General features: G+C 51.4%; 2 protein-coding genes across 2 annotated transcripts in view; one reads left to right on the plus strand and one right to left on the minus strand.

Annotated features, from left to right (window-relative positions):
• Nucleotides 1–16,783, plus strand: part of LOC310826053 (interferon-induced protein with tetratricopeptide repeats 5-like) — a 202,848-nt gene that overhangs the window by 11,478 nt on the left and 174,587 nt on the right. The gene's annotated exons all lie outside the window — the stretch shown is intronic.
• LOC310825869 (uncharacterized protein) overlaps nt 1–16,783 on the minus strand; it is a 31,552-nt gene that overhangs the window by 4,981 nt on the left and 9,788 nt on the right. Inside the window, exons 4-9 of the mRNA XM_083699721.1 lie at nt 14,687–14,815; nt 6,119–12,889; nt 4,683–4,829; nt 3,285–3,431; nt 2,185–2,289; nt 126–217 (exon numbers count right to left, since the gene is read on the minus strand). Of these exons, the coding sequence (XP_083555847.1) occupies nt 126–217; nt 2,185–2,289; nt 3,285–3,431; nt 4,683–4,829; nt 6,119–12,889; nt 14,687–14,815 (7,391 nt within the window). The remainder of the gene's footprint in view (nt 1–125; nt 218–2,184; nt 2,290–3,284; nt 3,432–4,682; nt 4,830–6,118; nt 12,890–14,686; nt 14,816–16,783) is intronic.

The following is a 16,783-nucleotide window of genomic DNA, read 5'->3' on the forward strand; positions in this document are numbered from 1 at the left end:
ACTCCCTCAATCGGGCTTGGTTCCTAGGCAATTTTATCATCTTGCTGGCCCTCTTAAACTGGGTGAACAGAACTAGAGACGGATTAGGGGGTCCAGGGCAGATATTGATTCCCCCCCCCCCTTACCTCTCCCTCTTGGACTGCATGACATAGGTCCGCTCTCGCTTCACCTTCGCCAAGTGGCGTTTCACTGCAGTTTTCTGTCCAGCCTGGTCTTGCTGGAACGGGAAACGCAAAGTTACACTGACTCCACTCACAGCTGGCAAGGAGACGTCTCGTAGGACGCAGACATGGCCCAGGTAAGATGATACCCAAACCCACCCATGGAGCCATCCCAGTAGATCTGCAAGAACCAGAACCTGACATTGGAAAAGTCAGAACAGGGTCCCGTGCAGAGATGCGGTGGGCGCACTTTTTCCTGGGCGAGCGGTTCAGTTGCGTGCCTGCCCTGGGAGTGACGGAAGCGAGGTCACCTTTTCTGCTGAGATGGGGAAGGAGCTGCTGGGAAGGAGGCAGAAGGCAGAGCCCCTGTATCATGCAGAGACACAACAGGCACCTTCCTCTGTGGATGGGTATTTCTGGACTCACTGCAGGGAGCAAGCAGTTCCCTCCATGAGGGATCCTTCCCAGACCCGCTGAAAGAGGCGGTTATTAAACCGCTTCTTAAAAAAATCATCTTTAGATGCGGCCACAATGGCCAACTATCGCCCAGTCTCAAACCTTCCATTCTTGGTCAAGGGGATTGAGCGAGTGGTTGCTGAACAACTCCAGGCACGCCTGGAAGAAGCGGACCATTTGGATCCCTTCCAGTCGGGATTCAGGCCTCATCATGGGACTGAAACTGCCTTGGTCGCACTGGTTGATGATCTCCGGCGGGCTAGGGACAAAGGTGAGAGCTGTTTCCTAGTTCTGCTGGATCTCTCAGCGGCGTTTGATACCATCGACCCTGACATCCTTCTGGACCGTCTTGAGGGGCTGGGAGCTGGGGGCACTGTCCTACAGTGGTTCCGCTCCTTCCTCCTGGGCCGTGTTCAGAAAGTGGTGGTGGGGGATGAGTGTTCAGACCCCTGGGCTCTCACTTGTGGGGTGCCTCAGGGATCTGTCCTCTCCCCCATGCTTTTCAACATTTACATGCAGCCACTGGGAGAGATCATCAGGAGGTTTGGGCTGGGTGTTCATCAGTATGCAGATGATACCCAGCTCTACCTCTCTTTTAAATCAGAACCAGTGAAGGCGGTGAAGGTCCTGTGTGAGTGTCTGGAAGCGGTTGGAGGACGGATGGCGGATAACAGATTGAGGTTGAATCCTGACAAGACAGAAGTACTGTTTTTGGGGGACAGGAGGCGGGCAGGTGTGGAGGATTCCCTGGTCCTGAATGGGGTAACTGTGCCCCTGAAGGACCAGGTGCGCAGCCTCGGAGTCATTTTGGACTCACAGCTGTCCATGGAGGCACAGGTCCATTGTGTGTCCAGGGCAGCTGTTTACCAGCTCCATCTGGTGCACAGGATGAGACCCTCCCTGCCCGCGGACTGTCTCGCTAGAGTGCTGTATGCTCTGGTTATCTCCCGCTTCGACTACTGCAATGCGCTCTATGTGGGGCTACCTTTGAAGGTGACCTGGAAACTACAACTAATCCAGAATGTGGCAGCTAGACTGGTGACTGGGAGCAGCTGCCGGGACCACATAACACCGGTCTTGAAAGATCTACATTGGCTCCCAGTACGTTTCCGAGCACAATTCAAAGTGTTGGTGCTGACCTTGAAAGCCCTAAATGGCCTCGGTCCAGTAGACCTGAAGGAGCGTCTCTAACCCCATCGTTCAGCCCGGATGCTGAGGTCCAGCTCCCAGGGTCTTCTGGCAGTTCCCTCACTGCAAGATGCAAGGTTGCAGGGAACCAGGCAGAGGGCCTTCTCAGTAGTGGTGCCCGCCCTGTGACCCTCCCTTCAGATGTCAAGGAGATAAAGAACTACATAACTTTTAGAAGACATCTGAAGGCAGCTCTGAATTGGGAAATTTTTAATGTCTGATGTTTTACAATTTTTATATATGCTGTAAGCTGCCCAGAGTGGCTGGGGAAACCCAGCCAGATGGGCGGGGTATAAATAATAAATTATTATTATAATTGTTTCTCAAACGACCTTGGCATCCACAGACAACCGACCTGAGCCCGGAGGAATGGCCTCACCTGGCCCTCATTCTCTGATGAAAGAGGCCAGAACTCCGCCGGACTGCTTCCCAGAAGGTCGTCCTCAGATTTGCGGTGTTTGGCGATGGACAGCCTCTCTTGGAACTGAAAAGGAAGAGAGGATTTGTCTCAGCATTTTCTGGTGGTTTACATCTCCATCCCCATCATTCAGCCCGGACACTGAGGTCCAGCTCCAAGGGCCTTCTGGCAGTTCTCTCCCTGTGGGAAGTGAGGTTACAGGGAACCAGGCAGAGGGCCTTCTCGGTGGTGGCACCCGCCCTGTGGAACGCCCTCCCATCTGATGTCAAGGAAATAAACAACTATCTGACTTTTAGAAGACATCTGAAGGGAGCCCTCTTTAGGGAAGTTTTTAATCTTTGGTGTTTTATCGTGTTTTTAATATCCTGTTGGAAACTGCCCAGAGTGGCTGGGGAAACCCAGTCTGATGGACAGGGTATTATTATTATTATTATTATTATTATTATTATTATATTAGATTATTATTATTAGATTCCTGAATCTGGTACCATCGAGTTCACCAATTTTGTTGTATTCATTAGAACAGCTTTTGCTGGGCTTTAAATAAATGTGCAATTGTTACCGCTTTCAATTTTATTGAGTTATTATCCTCCTTAGTTGTTCGTGCTACTCTGAATAACTGGAGATGAGTTTATGGAACAAACAGGGCGGCAGCCCTAAAATGTTTGGAAGCCACTGCTCTAACCATTGCACCACACTATCTACGTAGATCTGTGCACAGATAGGATGCAGCATAGGTAGTGCAGCCTTTGCCAACCTCGTGCCCTCCAGAGACTCTGAGCTATCACTCCTGCCAGCACGGCCAATGGGAGTCGTAGCCACCCAGTGGGCACCAAGTTGGCGAGGGCTGTGTCAAGGTGAGCGGGCGCCTTCCTGCACATGTGCAATACAAGGTGGTCTGTGTGTGCACATGCGCAGCAAGTCAGAGTTTGGCGCTTTCTGCTGTTGGAAGGCACAACCATCATAACGCCCCCCCCCCCCCGAGCAAGGCATTTCAAGGGTGCCGGGTTCGAAACAAGAGGAGCCGCCCGACTGCCTCCCCGCTGTGCTCCTGGTCTCACCCGCAGGGTCTGGCGCTCCTTGTCCTGCTGATGCCGCCGTTCTCCCTCGGCCTGAAGTTCCGCCAAGCGCCGCAGAGCTGCCTCCTTCTCCTGGCGGGAAAGCCAGACAAAGGCCTTCTCCCGGCACGGTGGGCGAGGGCGGGGTAGCTGTGGGGCAGGGCGGGAGGCAAGGTGGAGGAGGGCAAAGGCGAGTCAGGAAGGTCTTCCGTACCCCAAGGGAAAAGCTCCCCACCAGCGCAGGAGCAACAAACGCAACCTCCAAATGTTGGCCGGACTCCCAGCCTCTGTCTTGCCTAACCATTGGGCCTCCTGGCTGGGACGGACGGGGGTTGTAGTCCGGCAAGATCCGGAGGGCGCTGTGTTGGCTGCTGCTGTGCTGGTAGCTCTAGCCCACCCACGACACACCTGGGAGCTTCCAGACAGGGCCGGCTCAAGACATTTTGCCGCAAAAGTTCAGCATCTGCCACCTGAGGCCACGGTCTCCCTCTGCCTCCTCTCAGGACCGGCCCTTCTTCCAGATATCCTGAGCTGCATTTCCCACCAGAACTGAACCGGTTTACGAAATCATCCCCCCAATACTCTCTTGCCCCAGGCCAGACCTCTCTCTTCCTCAAGAACTTCCACCCAACTTTGAACCTGCCTGGATGGAGCACAGAAGGCACAGGTGAGTTGTAGAAACCAGCCTACTTTACGAAGATGACATGTCGATGTGGGATGCACCAATTTTGTGCCTGCACACACACACACACACACACACACACACACACACACACACCATAGCTGTCAACTGTCCCTTATTTGGCGGGAAGCTCCCTTATCCCAGCGCTGTTTCCCGCTGCTGTCCCTTATTGGTGATGTCCCTTAAATTTCCCGGGTTTCAAAGGAAGCAGCTCCTCTCCCTCCCTCCCTGCCGGCCAGAGCCAGGGAGGTGGAGCTTGGATGCCTTGTGCCGATCAAATCGGCCGCGTTGCCTGGAGACTCGCCTTTGCTCAGCGCTTCCCAGCGGAGAGGTGACGGTGGTTTCCCTTGCTGCATCCCATTTGCCGGGTTGCTGCGCTGTGGGAACCACTGCTTGAGGCTTTGTTTGGCTGCTGGCTGGGCTTTCTGCCTTTGGCTCGGAGGGGCTCAGAAGTCGAACATACCTGTGCTCTGAAAATCCCTTATTTTGGCTGCTGATCCCTTATTTCCGAGGCTGCTGGTCCCTTATTTTCAAATCTGTAAGTTGACAGCTATGACATACACATACACACAGACACAGACACAGACACACCCACACACACACCACCATGTGGCCCCTGCAGGAGAGAATGTGGCCCTCAGGCCAAAAATGTTCTCCCTCCTTGACGCAGAAAATTTACGGTGTGAGATCGATAAAAGCAAAGGCTGCATTTTCCTTACCTGGTGCCCACCTGCCTCTTCCGCAACCGCACTGCGGGAGCTGCCTGCCATCGCCCTGGAGCTGCTGTCTGCCTCAGAGTAAGCAGCTGGGTCCTCCCAGAATGGAGAAATCATGGAGCCTGTGGAACTCATGTCCACTTCACCGTCCTGATGTGGTGCAGAGAAAGGAATCAAGACAGGGAGGGATTGGGGCCGGCCAGAGACATTTTGCTACCTGTGGTAAGTTTGCTTCAGCAGTGGCAATGGGGGAAGCCTCTTGGGGCAGTAGGGCAGGTGGGGGGGGGTGAGGAAATCTGCAGTCAAAATGACCATTAAGTTTGTTAAATAAGCCTGTGGAGAGTTTAAGATTCACAGAGTTCCTGTATTGCTGGAGAAGACAGGCCTACATCCTATACCTTGTGGCAGGAAATCGGACAAAAGATCTTAATCGTTTCTCCTTCCTCCTTGCCTCAGTCTCTCCCTCTCTTCTTTCAAGCAAGGGCTCCACTTAGAGCCCAGGCTCCATTTTGGAAACTAATTTTCCATTTTGTAACAAAGGAGAATTTTCACCTGCGTACTTTGCTGCCTGCATTGAAATGTAAGTAAACCTTTTGTTTTTACTAAAACATGCGGTTCATTCTTAGCAAAGGGGACAGAGGGGGGAAAGGTCAGCGGACCACAAATAAGCAGGATTAAAAGGTTCAATTTTCTAATTCCTAGCTTCGAGTCAGCTGCAAAAGCGCATAAGTGCTAAAAGGGATTTGCAGTCTGTTTACTTTCATATTTCTCCCCACACATGTGGGATAGGAGGTTTAAATTACGTTTCATAGATTTAATCCTCAATTTATCTCCATCAAAGGGGTGCACAGCTCTGTCCCTTCCTTCTCACTTCCAACAAATCCAGGAGGTGGCAATTATTTTGCTCAGTCCACCATTGGCGCTGTGGTCTAAACCCCACTGAGCCTAGGGCTTGCCAATCAGCAGGTCGGCGGTTCGAATCCCCGCGACGGGGTGAGCTCCCGTTGCTCGGTCCCTGCTCCTGACAACCTAGCAGTTCGAAAGCACTTCAAAGTGCAAGTAGATAAATAGGTACCACTCCGGTGGGAAGGTAAATGGCGTTTCCATGGGCTGCTCTGGTTCGCCAGAAGCGGCTTAGTCATGCTGGCCACAGGACCCGGAAGCTGTACGCCGGCTCCCTCGGCCAATAAAGCGAGATGAGAGCCGCAACCCTAGAGTCGTTCGCGACCGGACTTAACTGTCAGGGGTCCTTTAACTTGACCTTTTACCATTGTCTCTGGTGCCATCAATTGCTGGGCCACCCTACCACTCCCAGTGGGCACACGCCATCAAAGTCCTATATCCATACTTGCTTCCCTCCGCTCCCCCAGCAACACAGCCGCCCCACTTCTGTGCCCTAAACCAGGCCCCGATCCCACCTGCCCCACACTCCTCCTTACCCAAGACACTCCAGAGCGCCTCTCAGGCTGGGCTATGCAGATGGAGCCCTCTCTTGACAGGCCCACACCAAGAGCTGCTGGCGTCCACACAGGCTCTTCGTCATGCTCTCCAGGGCTGGGGGGAGACAGCATGGCCATGGCGGTGGACTTCCAGGTGCCAACGGGGGCCTGCTCCCACAGGGGAGATGCCTCCAGCCTTCTGCTCGGCGCTCCAGGCTCCAGATCGCCCCGGTCCGAGTGGTACATCCCAGGGGCTGAGAGCATCCTTGATTGAGGTCCTTCAACTGGCAATGCTTCCGTCAATCTCTGTTCCTGACTCTGAAAAGCCTGTGGTCCTTCCGTCCCTTGAGAATCAAGGGCCCCCACCTCTCCTTGGAGCTCCTGTTGCCTGCACACCCGGCACAGCTTTGCGCCTTCTGGGAGATGGCGCTGCACCCCGTCTTCCACCTGGAAATGCTCACCCATGCGCTGGACCTTGGGTTCCCTCAGATTCTGGCGGAAAAGGGTGTTTGGGTCCCGCACTTCCTCAGGAGTTCCCTGGCGGTTTGGGAAATTGCTGTGGGGTTGAAGAGCTTGCTGCGGCTGGTACTTCAGTGGCTCTTGGGATGAGGGCATCTCCCTGTCCTGAGAACGTGGGTCTTCTGCCCTCCTCATTCCCTGGGTGTCCTCGAGGTCTTGTGTCCTCGTCAAGTCCTGAGGGTCAAGAGACTTGGACCTCCCCAGCAGAACTCCCCACAACTCCAAGCGATGCTGCTTGTGGGGCTCTGTGGGTGCTGGTTCCAGCTGGGCCACCCTCCCCTCAGCTTTAAGGGCACCCCATCCAGCCTGTGGCTCCATGCTTTCCTGGGTCTGGAAAACTTGGGGATTGGTCACCCCTGGAACCTCAGCAGATGCCTCTGGTGAACATTCTTGCCCCGGGATTTTCTGAGGTGCCTTCAGCTTTGGCGACCTCACACGTCTTCCTGGGGGCTGACAAGGCCCCTCAACTCCCTTCTGGCTTGGGGGAGGCTGAGGGATCCTCTGTTGATCTTGCCGTGTCTCACGTGTCTCAGTGGCCTCCTGATCTGTTGGTGGAGGCTGGTGGGACTCTGAACGTCTCCACTCCTGAAGGATCTCAAGGCCCGTGGTTCCCTGGGGTTCAGTTGCCACTTGCTCCTCTGGTTCACCGAAATCTCTATTTTCTTGTGGATGTCGGACCTCCTCAGTCCTCAGCCCTTGGGGCTGAAGAGCTTCCAGTCCTTGGTACAGCCCTCCCAGTTCCCGGAGCTGCTCAAGATCTACCTGGGGGGCCTTGTGAGGAGGAAGGGACTGGGGAAAACTGACCAGCTGAGCTATGAACATCTCATCTCTTTGCTCCTGAAGGAAGTCCTGGCTCACAGGACTAGGGGATTTGATGCTCTCCGCCTCCATTTTGTAACCTTCTCTGTGGGAGTCAAGACTCCCTGGAGTCTCTTCAGCAATGTCCAGTGTTCTCTGGTCCAGTTGACTTTGCCCTTGACTGTTTTGTGACTTCTGCCCCACAAGTCCCTGAAGCAGCTCCTTCACTGCTTCACGAGGGCTTTCTGGCCTTTGGACAAGACCATCTCCTCTTGTTGGGGTCCAGTGCCCAAGTGTCTTAGACTTCCTCAGCAGGTTTCTCAGGAGTGGAGGGCTTTGCACCTCCCTCTTTTCTTGAGGATCAAGAGACTGAGGCTCCACCAGTTCCTGGGACTCTGGTTCCCTTTGCACAAACCCCTGGATCTGAAGAGTCTCGCTCTGGAGGGGAAGCTTCTCCAGCTCTCCACATTCTTTGGAGTAGAAAATCTGGGCACCCTTCAGTTCTTGGGAACAAAGGTCCCCTCCCCTGTTTCTCAGTGGCCCTTGCACTTGGGGAGGCTCTATCTCCGCCTGTCCAGTCTTCTGGGTCCCACACTCAAGTTCTTGTTGGAATTGAGGGCCCTCTATGTGTTTTGGAGGAAGTTCCTGAAGGTTTCCTGAATGGAGGACTGCTGCTCCTCTAAAATCCTGAGGTTCCAGTTCACCTTGTCTCTGTGGGTGGCATGACTTAGAGATACCCATGCTTTGCAGGTTAGTGGGATCTCCTAGTCCCTTTCCCTGGAGTTCCCTCAGGTCAAGAGACTTTGATTTCCCCAGACCCAGCCAAGGTGGGAGGTCTTTTGTCTCCATATGTGATAAGGGCAGTTCAGCTTGGGACGTCTCACCCTCCATCAGCTCAAGAGTCTCTGGCATCTTTTCCTCAAGCAGAAGAAGACACGGTTGCCCTGCATCTGGGAGACCAGTGCCCTCCAGATCCCTTTGCAAAAGCCCTTGGATCTCCAGGGGGTTCTGCTCCATCTGTGGAGCTCCTGGTGGTTGGAGGTCTTCCTCTTCTTTCTGCCCTTGGAGCTGTTGGTTGTCTTCCTGCATTTCATTGGTGGTGCCTGGATCCTTCTGCCCAAGGTTCTCCTGGAGGTGTGAGGCCTCCTTGTCTCTCAGCATCTTCTGCACAGAAGATCCATCTTCGTTCTTTGCAAGCGATGTGTCCTGCAGAAGGTTCTTCTTCGCCTGTTTAGTTTCGCAAGATGTGACATTTTCCAGCTCTTGGTTCTCAGGGACCTCAGGACAACCCTCTGCGTATCTCAGAAACTGGGGAGTTTCTAGTTCCTTTGAAGCCTGGCACCCAAAAGCGTGTGATCTTGACAGTTCCTGGGGCTCGAGAGACTTTGATTTCCTTAGCAGAGCTGCCTGAAGCTGAAAGGTTTCTTGTACATGGAAAGTTTGGGAAGATCTTTCCAGGGTGCCTTCCACCTCAGAGTGCTTGTCATCCATCTCGACCCCACAGCACTGTGATTCACAATGTCCCTTGGGATCCACAGTTCCCTGGAGCTTGAGGTTCTCAGGATTTCTATGTGGTGAGCTCTCAGGTGGCCCCACCAGCTCACGGGATTCAGACACTCTCTCCAAGCGGCTCTGAAGATGAGAAGGGCTTTCTGCACCTGGTCCCTGAGATGACCGTGATGTGCTCTGGGCCTCTGAGCCTCTCTCTTCCTGAGATTCAGAGGCCTGAGTCTCGCTTTGTGGTTTCATCTGGAGATCTTCCTGAACCCGAAAGGCTGTGGCCTCTGGCTCTCTTTGAACTCCAGGGGACTCCTGCTCCCTCAGTTTCTGTGGCTTCTGGGTCTGAAGATCTCTTGGGTCAAGAGACTTTGATTTTCCTAGTAATCTTCCTGGGGGCAGGAGACATTCAGTCCTACTCTGTCCCTCTAGGGCTGAGCAACCATTATCTTCAATCCTCCCTAGAGCCTCAGCCCTTTCCAGCCTCAGCTCCTTTCGGGGAAGGAACTGCGCCTCACCTGAGGGACCACAATCTTTTGTCTCACACCCCTGGAGTTCCTGGCATGGATGAACATGACAGCAGCCAACTTTGTAGGAGCCACACATTTGGGGCACTTTCCCTTGTGATAGAGAAGACCCCCGTTTATCCTGCTTCTTTGGGGATCTCTTCACATCTTGGGGACCTTTTGCTGTCGGTGGAGATTTCTGGACCCTGACCCTTGTCTCCTTCAGCACATCACGGGCCTGAGGGGTTTTCCTGGGGGGTTGAGTTGCTTCTGCCCTCCGCAAGCCCTGAGACCCCAAGCCTTGTGAAGCTGGCAACTTGGAGTCCACCTCAGGGAGAGTTTCCTGAGGCTGTGAAGATTTGGGGGCCTTCCTTTCCTTCTCCAGCACCTGAGAAGTTTCTGGTTCCTTTGGTTCCTGGGGAGAAACAATATTTTGGTGCCCACATTTCTTCGACTTCTGGGCCTCTGTCTGTAGCACTCCCTGGAGTTGAGCTGCTGGGGGCATTTCTGTTCCCTGGGGCTGAGGAGAGACTGACAAATTCCCATGTTGTGTCTCTTGCTGGGCTAGCTCCAAGGCCCACCACAGAAGAGGAGGTGTTTCTGGACTGCTACGTTTCTGATGCTGAGGAACCCTTGGGTTCCCATCTGGCCCTGACTGTGGCTGTGTGCCATCATTCCCCATGTCTGTTTGGGTGGCCTGTGATCTCCTTGCTTCTTTTAGGATTTGGGGGCTCTGGGAGGCTATTTGTCCCTGCTGCCCATAAGAAGCATCCTTCTCTTTCTGGATCTGGGTCTGAAAGGGACGTGGCCTCCTCAGCTCAAACGATTTTGCCTTCAGTCCTAGGATCCTCCACAGGAGAGGTGGAGATTCCAGGCTTCTGTGTTCCTCAGGCTGAAGAACCATTTCGGGCATTCTCTGGGCCCGAGACATTTCTGGAAACTTCTTTTTGTCAGGCTGAAGGGCCTGTGGAGCCCCCAATCTTTGAGAAACCGTTCCTGGGTCCTCTGATGGCTCCAGCTTTCTTTGTTGTGCTTCCTGGCTCTCAAAAGCTGTTGTCTTCTTCAGCGGGGTTCCCTGGTCTTGGTGTGCTTCCAGCTCCCTTGTTTCTTGACCTGGAAAGGTCTCCATCTCCCTTAGAACTGGACCATATAACCTCTCAGGTGGAGCCCTCTGAGCTGTCAATGCTCCATTTTCTGGCTGGGCCTGAGAGGCCTCAGCTTCCCTCAGTTCCTGAGGAGTACGAGTATCTGGAACTTTCCATCCCTGTGGCCTATGAGCTTCTGGTCCCGCCGGTGGCCTTCTCTGTGACAGAACCATCAGTGACTTCTTCAGCTTGTGCTCTTCTGATTTCCTCATCTCAAAAGATTTTGATTTCAGTTCCAGAGCCCCCCACAGAAGAGGAGGAGACTCTGGTTTCTGGCCTCTCTGGGGCTGAGGACTCCACATCTCCTTTTGTGGCACAGTCTCTGGAGTCTGTGTGTCTTCCAGACTCTTCTTGTCACAGGACTGTGATTCTCCTGAATCTCTGGGCCATCCCAGCTCCCTCTTGGAAATTTCCTCACTCTGAAGTATTTGTTGACTTCTCTGTGGAGATTTTTCAACTAGACGGGTTTCCCCCTCTCTCATTTCTTGAGACATTTCTTGTCTCTGTCCTTGGGTGAGAACATCTGATTGTCCCACCAAGGTTTCCTTCATCTTCTGACGATAAAGGATGCTCGGCTTTGGAGCCTCCGGTCGCGGCCCTGGACTCAGAAAGACATCTTTTTTCCTCATCTCAAATGATTTTGCCTTCTGCCACATAATTCTCCACAGAAGAGGTGGAGATTCTGGACTTCTGCACTCTGGGGACTGAGGAACCTGTGTCTGCCTTTGTGGAACTATGACACCCTTTGCTCCCTCAGATGAAAAGTCCTGTGTTTCATTCACATTTTGAGGCCTAGTAACCCTCACCCCTTTCTGGACCATCCCTTGCTCTTGAAAGGCCTCCTGAGAAAATTCCTGATGGCTCTGTGGTTCCTTCTTTGCTTTCTTCGCCTCAGAGTCCTCTGGTTCCTGGCACTCTTGAGCCTGAACAGCTCCTGCACCCATTTGTGGGCGCAGGGGCTGGGTGCCAGCGACGTGCAGCTCCCTCGGTTCCTGGGGTTGAAAAGCCCACGACCTCCTCAGCTCAAGAGACTTTGACTTCCTCCACAGATTTCTGCAGTGAGGAGGGGTTTCAGGATGTGAAAGTTCTGGTCCTTGCTGGCCTTGTGGGGTTTCCAAGCCCTCCGTCTTCTCCTCAGCTTGGGTCAGCTCCTGTTCCTGCTGCAGGCAACCATGGGACCTTCCTTGAGGTCCTCCTGGGATGTGAAGGCCTTCCAGCTGCCTCACACCCTGTAACTTTGCCATCTCCTCAGATTCAAGACTCAACGGCTCTGGGACCTGAACGAGTGCGTCACGGCTTTCTGGGAACTTCTGACGCTGCGGACCCGCCCTCAAATCATGGCTCCTCAGACCTTCCTTCTCTGCCTGTGAAGTTCCCTCAACTTCCCATTCCTGGGGCTGAAGAGCTTGAGGATAATCGCATTTCTGAGGTCGACATACCTCCTGCTGAATCTGTGGCGACCCCCATGGCCTTCCCCTGGATAAAAGCTGGGGCTCAAGAGATTTTGATTTCTTCCGGAGAAACCTCTGGAGTTGGGACAGCTCTAGAAAACTTAGGTCCTGTTTGCACGGAATCTTGCCATGTCTCGCGTCTGGGTCCAGGGACTCCTTGTGGACATCTTTGTGGGTCTGAAGGACCTCCCATGGTGGAGTAGCCTCTGACTCTCTCCATTCTGGGGGTTCAGGGAACTGTGTGCCCTGGGTGTGAAAGGCTATTTGACTCCTCTCACTGTGTGGGACTTCTGGTTTCCTGGATACAAGGGGGTCCCGCTGAGGTTCCAGATCTGAAGTCTCATTTTCTTGAAGGGCTTCTGTTTCCCTCTGTGGAATATACTGGAGGTCACCATGAGTTTGGGCATCTACGGCTTCCATCTCCCTACCCTGCGCTCCTGGGAGGTGGGGCATCCCCAGTCCTGCATGTGGTGCTTGCTGAGGGATTTCCACATCCCGCAATCCTTGGGGCAGCGAATCCTGGCTCAACAGGAACTCCAGAGACCCCAAGGATTTTGATTTCCTCAGCAGCGCAACCTGTGGCTCTAAGGTATCAGGACTCAACTCCTGGAGCAGAAGGCCTTGCTCAGCCTGAATCTCTTTGTCCTGAGGGAGGTTCCGGTTGCCTCCAGGAGCTATGGAGCCCTGTGGGGCCTCTGAATCCTGAAATCCTTTTTGCTTCTCGTGTTGAGAAGTCTCCGGTTTCCTCCGCAAAGGCTCGCCTTCTCTCTCAGGTATCTCATCTGCAGTAAGTGCTTCTTCAGATGGGGACGGTTCCTGGGTGAGGCGCAACTCCCGCTCCGTCTGCAGAGGTCCCTAGAAATCAAATCAAAGTTAAAGACTCAATGAAGTCCCATAAAACCAGATGTGAGCACCTTTTCCTTCTGGAAACGAATATTGAGGAATCAGTATTTCTGGATCTGTTATCGCTCTGGCAGGGACAGGCAGCATGGGGGCCCTGCAGGTCTACAAAACCCATAATCCATAAACTGGCTTATAAGTATAAAACCAAATTTACTAGAATAATAGCTAGAATAGAGATAGACTTGTAACCATTCAAGCAACAAACATACTCAGGTGCCATGTGCAAAACAAAGCCTGGATATACTGTAAACACGGAGTGGATAAATGGACAACTCTATCTTAACAAGTTACATGTGCAATAAACGTTATACATACTTTATAATTTCCTTAAACTTCAAGATTCAATCCAAATCTGTCAGTACTTTTAAAGGTATTCTTTGAACATTGTCCAATCTTCACTAAATTTCTGGTTAGAGTCTCCTCTTATTCTCCCAGTCATCCTTGCAAGTTCTGAATACAGTCCTACCTCGGGTTACAGACACTTCAGGTTTCGTTTTTTTGGGTTATAGACTCGCCAAAACCTGGAAGTACCGGAACGGGTTACTTCTGGGTTTTGGCAGTCGCGCATGCGCAGAAGTGCTAAAACGCACTTTGCGCATGCTCAGAAGCACCGAATCACAACTTGTGTGTGCGCAGACGCAGCATTGCGGGTTGCGAATGTGCCTCCCGCACGGATCACATTCGCAACCCAAGCGTCCACTGTATTCTATCATCTTTGCTTGTCAATCAGTTTTTGTGGGGATTACAGCACCTTTCCAGTTTTTTGCTATTAAAATCCTCGCCGCTGTGGTTGCGTACATGAAAAGGGTTCTGTGGGTTTTTTTTGTACATCAATAAAAAAGCCCCAAATATTGCACCCTCTCCCCATAGGGGAGTTGCTCCACCCCCTTGCTTGTTTTGGATGACCTTATCTGAAACTTTTGTACATGGAATTCCAAATCTGTGTACAGCCGACTTCTGGGGCTACTGGAAGTTACAGCCCAGTAACTCCTGATTGGTCCCATGCACCTGAGGTTGCAATATTATTAATAATAATAATTTATTATTTATACCTCGCCCATCTGGCTGGGTTTCCCCAGCCACTCTAGGCGGCTTCCAACAAAACACTAAAATACAACAATGTATTAAACATTAAAAGCTTCCCTAAAGAGGGCTGCCTTCAGATGTCTTCTAAAAGTTTGGTAGTTATTTTTCTCTTTGACATCTGGTGGGAGGGTGTTCCACAGGGCGGGAGCCACCACTGAGAAGGCCCTCTGCCTGGTTCCCTGTAACTTGGCTTCTCGCAGGGAGGGAACCGCCAGAAGGCCCTTGGAGCTGGACCTCAGTGTCCAGGCAGAACGATGGAGGTGGAGACGCTCCTTCAGGTCTACTGGACCGAGGCAGTTTAGGGCTTTCAAGGTCAGCACCAACACTTTGGATTGTGCTCGGAAACGTCCTGGGAGCCAATGTAGGATTTTCAAGACCGGAGTTATATGGTCTTGGCGGCCGCTCCCAGTCACCAGTCTAGCTGCCGCATTCTGGATTAGTTGCAGTTTCCGGGACACCTTCAAAGGTAGAGCGCATGGCAGTAGTCCAAGCAGGAGATAACCAGACCATGCACCACTCTGGCCAGACAGTCTGCGGGCAGGTGGGGTCTCATCCTGCGTACCAGATGGAGCTGACTGCAACACTTCCATCTTCCCACACCATGGCACTGCCCCATGCCTTGGGCCCCGCTTCGTAAGTGGGTGGGCGAACTTTCAAACTTACCCGTTGGCGGAGGGAGCGCTGCTGCTCCTGGGGAGAGGCGGGCCGCAAATCCCGGACCAGAGACGTCAGGGGTGATTCCCTCAGTCGGGCGAGGAGTTTCTCAAAGAGGGCAGGGCAAGCAGCTCCCTCCTAGGGGTGTGACGGCAAGTGGTGAGCCTGAGCGACCGAGTTACCTATTGCTGTGGGCTTGTGGGGTCAGTATGGATGATCTCCTGGCTCCCTTCCCATTCCTGGGGTCCTGCACCCAGTGAGGGTTAGAATCCAGTGGAGGATTCTGTTGCTGAACTAGCCAGGCAAGCTCTTATGTAAGACAAGGGCCTCAGCTGGTCACCTAAGTGTTACTCCTTAACTTAAAGAAAACAAAAGAGATTATTGTGGACTTTAGGAAATATAAATCAAATAGTCAGCCACTCATTATTGAGGGGAAGTGTGTGGAGCAGGTCTCGGTGTTTCGATTTCTGGGAATGGAATTGAGAGATGACCTAACAGCAAAGACCTGATGAAGAAAGCACAGCAGAGGTTATATTTTCTGAGAATCCTCTGGGAAAATAATCTCTCAAAAGGACCTGTTGATGGCATTTTACCATTGTACTGTGGAGAGTGTATTAACTTATGGTCTGTGTGTGTGTGGTTTGGGAGCTGCACGGTCAGGGGAAAAACAACACTGCCCAGGGTTGTAAAGACTGCGGAGAGAATAATTGGGTGCACTCTTCCCACCTTGGATCAAATCTATGCTTCCAGGTGTCATAAGAAAGCTGCAGAGATAGCGCAGGAAAGTGCGCACCCCGGAAATGATCTCTTTCAGCTTCTGCCTTCTAGAAGAAGGTCCAGGGTTATAAAGACTAGGACTAGCCGCCTGAGAAACAGTTTCTATCCAAATGCAATTTTGGTTTTAAACACAGTGTAAGGTAGTCTCTATGGGAGTATATTGTATTTAAAAATGGGGCATCAGAGTTTTTAGGGGGCTAACCAGGCTGGGATAGCTGGCTTGTTGGTTTTTGAATGTCTGATGTAGATTTTTTTCAATTTCGTTGTTCTGTATGGGACAATGACAATAAAGATTATTGTATTGTATCATATCGTAAGTGTTCTCACCACAATCCCAAAAGAACGAGCTAACTTGCAAGAACTGCAGCTAAGTAATGTGGGAACTGAAGGGGAGCAGCTGTGTGCACCTGGTGGTGCAGCAATGAAACTGCTAGCGCGTTTGCAAAGCTAAGCAGGGTCCAGTATGGTGTCAGATTGGATGGGAGACCATGTGGTGTGATTTCTGCATTGCAGGGGGTTGGGCTAGATAACCCTCAGGTACCCCTTCATACTCTGTGAATTGCTTCTCTGCATCAAAACCCAGGTTGTAAACGTGTGCAAAATAAAACATATTTCTTAAAGACTAGTCTCTGCTGTGCCTCCTTCCAAAGGATATTAGACGAAAATTTGAAGCTATAATATGTGAGGATAAATAATTAAGGATAAATTAAGAGGTATGAATTTGCTGAACCATTTTTTTTAAATGGAATACAAAAAAGGGAGGTGTGAGGAAGTCAGGAAAATAAGTTAATGAATGGTGAGAAATTAAAAAGAGGGACTTTTTATTTTTATTTTTTATTTTTTATTTTTCTCTTTATGTTAAATTTAAATTTTTGTATTTTTGTGTTTTTGTATTTCTCTTGTGTTTTTTTGTTTATTGTCTTGTAACTTTCTTTTTGTTAAAAACTTAATAAAATATCATTTTTTAAAAAAAACAAAAACAAAGGAGCACAGACTCTGGTTAAGGGCCAAGGCCCATGGAATTTTGCCACCCCTTGGCAGAGATGAGGGTGGCCTGCAATGCTGTGTGACGTTGGATCTCTGTTTCCTAGCAGAAAAGTAACCAAACAATTAAACCCTTGTGTTGCAAACAATATATCAGTAATATCCAAGGGAACACGATGACCAAGTACAACAATATGATGTCAATATAAACTCTTTATATAATCTATACAGAACATTGCACAGTATGAAATATATGAAATGCACTCTCTGCAAAACCAAATAAACAGAAATCTTTTAAATCTCTGAAAGTCACAAAATATGCACTCTTGATGGATTCTCTAGAAA

Source organism: Podarcis gaigeae, assembly GCF_964106915.1.
Source record: "Podarcis gaigeae genome assembly, chromosome: 10".
NCBI classification, from domain to species: domain Eukaryota; kingdom Metazoa; phylum Chordata; class Lepidosauria; order Squamata; family Lacertidae; genus Podarcis; species Podarcis gaigeae.